The sequence below is a fragment of the Mandrillus leucophaeus genome, unplaced genomic scaffold, assembly GCF_000951045.1.
Source record: "Mandrillus leucophaeus isolate KB7577 unplaced genomic scaffold, Mleu.le_1.0 Scaffold112, whole genome shotgun sequence".
Lineage (NCBI taxonomy): Eukaryota > Metazoa > Chordata > Mammalia > Primates > Cercopithecidae > Mandrillus > Mandrillus leucophaeus.
The window spans coordinates 1077517-1081091 of record NW_012099432.1 but is presented as its reverse complement, the minus strand read 5'-3'; the positions used below and the strand labels follow the sequence as shown (position 1 = coordinate 1081091).

At 53.2% G+C, this 3575-nt stretch overlaps 1 protein-coding gene across 1 annotated transcript in view; it reads left to right on the top strand.

Moving 5' to 3' along the window:
* Positions 1–3575, top strand: part of AP1M2 (adaptor-related protein complex 1, mu 2 subunit) — a 30018-nt gene that overhangs the window by 6487 nt on the left and 19956 nt on the right. Inside the window, exons 4-8 of the mRNA XM_011995026.1 lie at positions 509–639; positions 747–894; positions 929–1115; positions 2537–2679; positions 3083–3154. Of these exons, the coding sequence (XP_011850416.1) occupies positions 509–639; positions 747–894; positions 929–1115; positions 2537–2679; positions 3083–3154 (681 nt within the window). The remainder of the gene's footprint in view (positions 1–508; positions 640–746; positions 895–928; positions 1116–2536; positions 2680–3082; positions 3155–3575) is intronic.

The window sequence follows — 3575 nt, the reverse complement described above, 5'->3', positions numbered from 1 at the left end:
AGTGGCATAATCTCAGCTCACTGTAACCTCTACCTCCTGGGTTCAAGCAATTCTCCTGCTTCAGCCTCCCTAGTTGCTGCAATCACAGGCAGGTGCCACCATGCCTGGCTAATTTTTGTATTTTTAGTAGAGACGGGGTTTCACCATGTTGGCTAGGCTGGTCTCAAACTCCTGACCTCAAGTGATCTGCCTGCCTCGGCCTCCCATTATTGGCATTACAGGCATGAGCCACCATGCCCAGCCTTTTGTCTTTTTGAGACAGGATCTTATTCTGTTGCCCAGGCTGGAGTGCAGTGGCATCCTCATGGCCCACTGCGGCCTCGACCTCCTAATAAAATTTTTGTGGTTGTTAGAGATAGGGGCTCACTATGTTGCCCAGGCTGGTCTGGAACTCACCTCAAGTGATCCTTGTGCCTTGGCTTCCCAAGGTGCTGGGGTTACAGGCATGAGCTACTGTGCCCAGCCCTTAGCTACACTTTTGTGGGTATCTCTCTCCCCTGACCCCCAGGTATTCTGCGAATACTTCAAGGAGCTGGAGGAGGAGAGCATCCGGGACAACTTTGTCATCGTCTATGAGTTGCTGGATGAGCTCATGGACTTTGGCTTCCCGCAGACCACCGACAGCAAGATCCTGCAGGAGTGGGTGGACCCCTGGGGGCAGGCTGGACTGTGGGTGTAAGTAACTGGAGGAGGTCCACAGAGGTGTCCCTGTGTCCAGCTGCCTGTCCCTACCGCCCTCACTCCAGGTACATCACTCAGCAGAGCAACAAGCTGGAGACAGGCAAGTCACGGGTGCCACCCACTGTCACTAACGCTGTGTCCTGGCGCTCTGAGGGTATCAAGTATAAGAAGAACGAGGTCTTCATTGATGTCATAGAGTCTGTCAACCTGCTGGTAAGCCCGCATACCTCCCCCGCACCCCTTCCAGGGCCTGGCTGCGGGAGAGGGAGCTGGGTGCCTGCTGACCACCCCCCACATCCATCCTCAGGTCAACGCCAACGGCAGCGTCCTGCTGAGCGAGATCGTTGGTACCATCAAGCTCAAGGTGTTTCTGTCGGGAATGCCAGAGCTGCGGCTGGGCCTCAATGACCGCGTGCTCTTCGAGCTCACTGGCCGTAAGTATTTAAGGGACCTTTCTTCCGAGAAGTGCACAGGGGAGTCGCAAACCCCGCCCACGTGGGGACTTAGAGAATCGCCGCCGGTTTTGAAATAAGCGCTCCCTCTCCATCTGCTGGTCACGGCCAGTATTGCAGCCAGTGGTTGACTTTGCAAAGGCTGTTTCATGATTGAGCGACTGTTGGGTGCCAGGTGCAATTTTAGGCTCTAAGGACACAGCAGTGAAAAAAAAGACAAACCCTCGTTCTTACAGAGATGACATCCTACTGGGAGGAGGAGACATTATAACATCCTATTTATGTATTTATGTATTTAGAGATGGGGTCTTGCTGTGTCGCTCAGGCTGCAGTGCAGTGGTGTGATCATAGCTCCCTGCAGCCTTGACCTCCGAGGCTCAAGTGATCCTCCCACCACAGCCTCTCGAGTAGCTGGGACCACAGGCATGGACCACCTACTTTTTAAATTTTTTATAGAGACGGGGGTCTCGCTTTGTTGCCCAGGCTGGTCTTATCTCCTGGCCTCAAGCGATCCTCCTGTCTTGGCCTCCCAAAGTGCTAGGAGTACAGGTGTGAACTACTGTGACTGGCTCAGCATCTTATTTATTTATTTATTCGAGATGGAGTCTCGCTCTGTCACCAGGCTGGAGTGCAGTGGCATGATCTCAGCTCACTGCAACCTCTGCCTCCTGGGTTCAAGCGATTCTCCTGCCTCAGCCTCCCGAGTAGCTGGGACTACAGGCAAGTGCCCCCCCGCCCTGCTAATTTTTTTTTTTTGTATTTTTAGTAGAGACAGGGTTTTACCACGTTGGCCAGGATGGTCTCGATCTCTTTACCTTGTGATCCACCTGTCTCGGCCTCCCAAAGTGCTGGGATTACAGGTGTGAGCCACCACGCCCGGCCTCAGCATCATATTTAAAAGTCAGACACTGCCAGGTGTGGTGGCTCACGCCTGTAATCCCAGCACTTTGGGAGGCCAGGACAGGCGGATCACCTGAGGTCGGGAGTTTGAGACCAGCCTGACTAACATGGAGAAACTCCGTCTCTACTAAAAATACAAAATTAGCTGGGAGTGGTGGCACATGCCTGTAATCCCATCTACTCAGGAGGCTGGGGCAGGAGAATTGCTTGAATTCGGGAGGTGGAGGTTGTGGTGAGCCAAGATCGTGCCATTGCACTCCAGTCTGGGCAACAAGAGTGAAACTCTGTCTCAAAAAAAAAAAAAAAAAAAAAAAAAAATTCCAGGCCCTGTGGGTACAGATGCTAGGTTTGGATTCCAGCTCTACTCTCCCAGTTTTTATTCATCCTCTCTGGGCCTCAGTTTCCCCATATGTGAAATCGGTGATAGTGGTGGGCAGGGAAGGTAGGGAGGGATCCTTTCCTGTTCCCCAGGGTCACTCTGCACTCTCCACTCTGAGTTTCAGGCGGCAAGAACAAATCGGTAGAGCTGGAGGATGTAAAATTCCACCAGTGCGTGCGGCTCTCTCGCTTTGACAACGACCGCACCATCTCCTTCATCCCGCCTGACGGTGACTTTGAGCTCATGTCCTACCGCCTCAGCACCCAGGTGAGGCGGGGTCCAGCCACATGTGGGTGGGGTAGGATGGGGTAGGCTGCAGAGTGACGCTGGGCCCAGCGCGGTGGCTCACGCCTGTAATCCCAACACTTTTGGAGGCTGAGTCGGGTGGATCACTTGAGGACAGGAGTTCGAGACCAGCCTGGCCAACAGGGTGAAGCCCCGTCTCTACTAAAAATACAAAAATTAGCCAGGTGTGGTGGCACATGCCTGCAATCCCAGCTACTGGGGAGGCTGAGGCAGGAGAATTGCTTGAATCCGGGAGGTGGAGGTTGCAGTGAGCCGAGATCACGCCATGGCACTCCAGCCTGGGTGAAGAAGCGAGACTCTGTCTCAAAAAAAAAAAAAGAAAGAGAGTGACCCGTCTCCAAGAACTCCCCCCTTCTTCCCACAGGTCAAGCCACTGATCTGGATTGAGTCTGTCATTGAGAAGTTCTCCCACAGTCGCGTGGAGATCATGGTCAAGGTGCCCTTGGGGGAACGCTTATTAACAATACATGATTTCGGGTGGGCGTGGTGGCTCACACCTGTAATCCCAGCACTTTGGGAGGCTGGGATGATTTGATCACTTAAACCCAGGACTTTGAGACCAGCCTGGGCAACATAGTGAAACCCTGTTTCTACAAAAAATACAAAAATTAGCCCAGTGGTGAGTGCCTGTTGTCCCAGATAGTTGGGAGGCTGAGGTGGGAGGATTGCTTGAGCCCAGGAAGAGGAGGTTGCAGTGAGACAAGGACCCTAGCCTGGATGACAGAGCTAGACCTCATCTCCAAAAAAAAAAAAGAAAAAACAAAGTCTAGTCGGGCGTGGTGGCTCACGCCTGTAATCCCAGCACTTTGGGAGGCCGAGGCGGGTGGATCACGAGGTCAGGAGATCGAGACCATCCT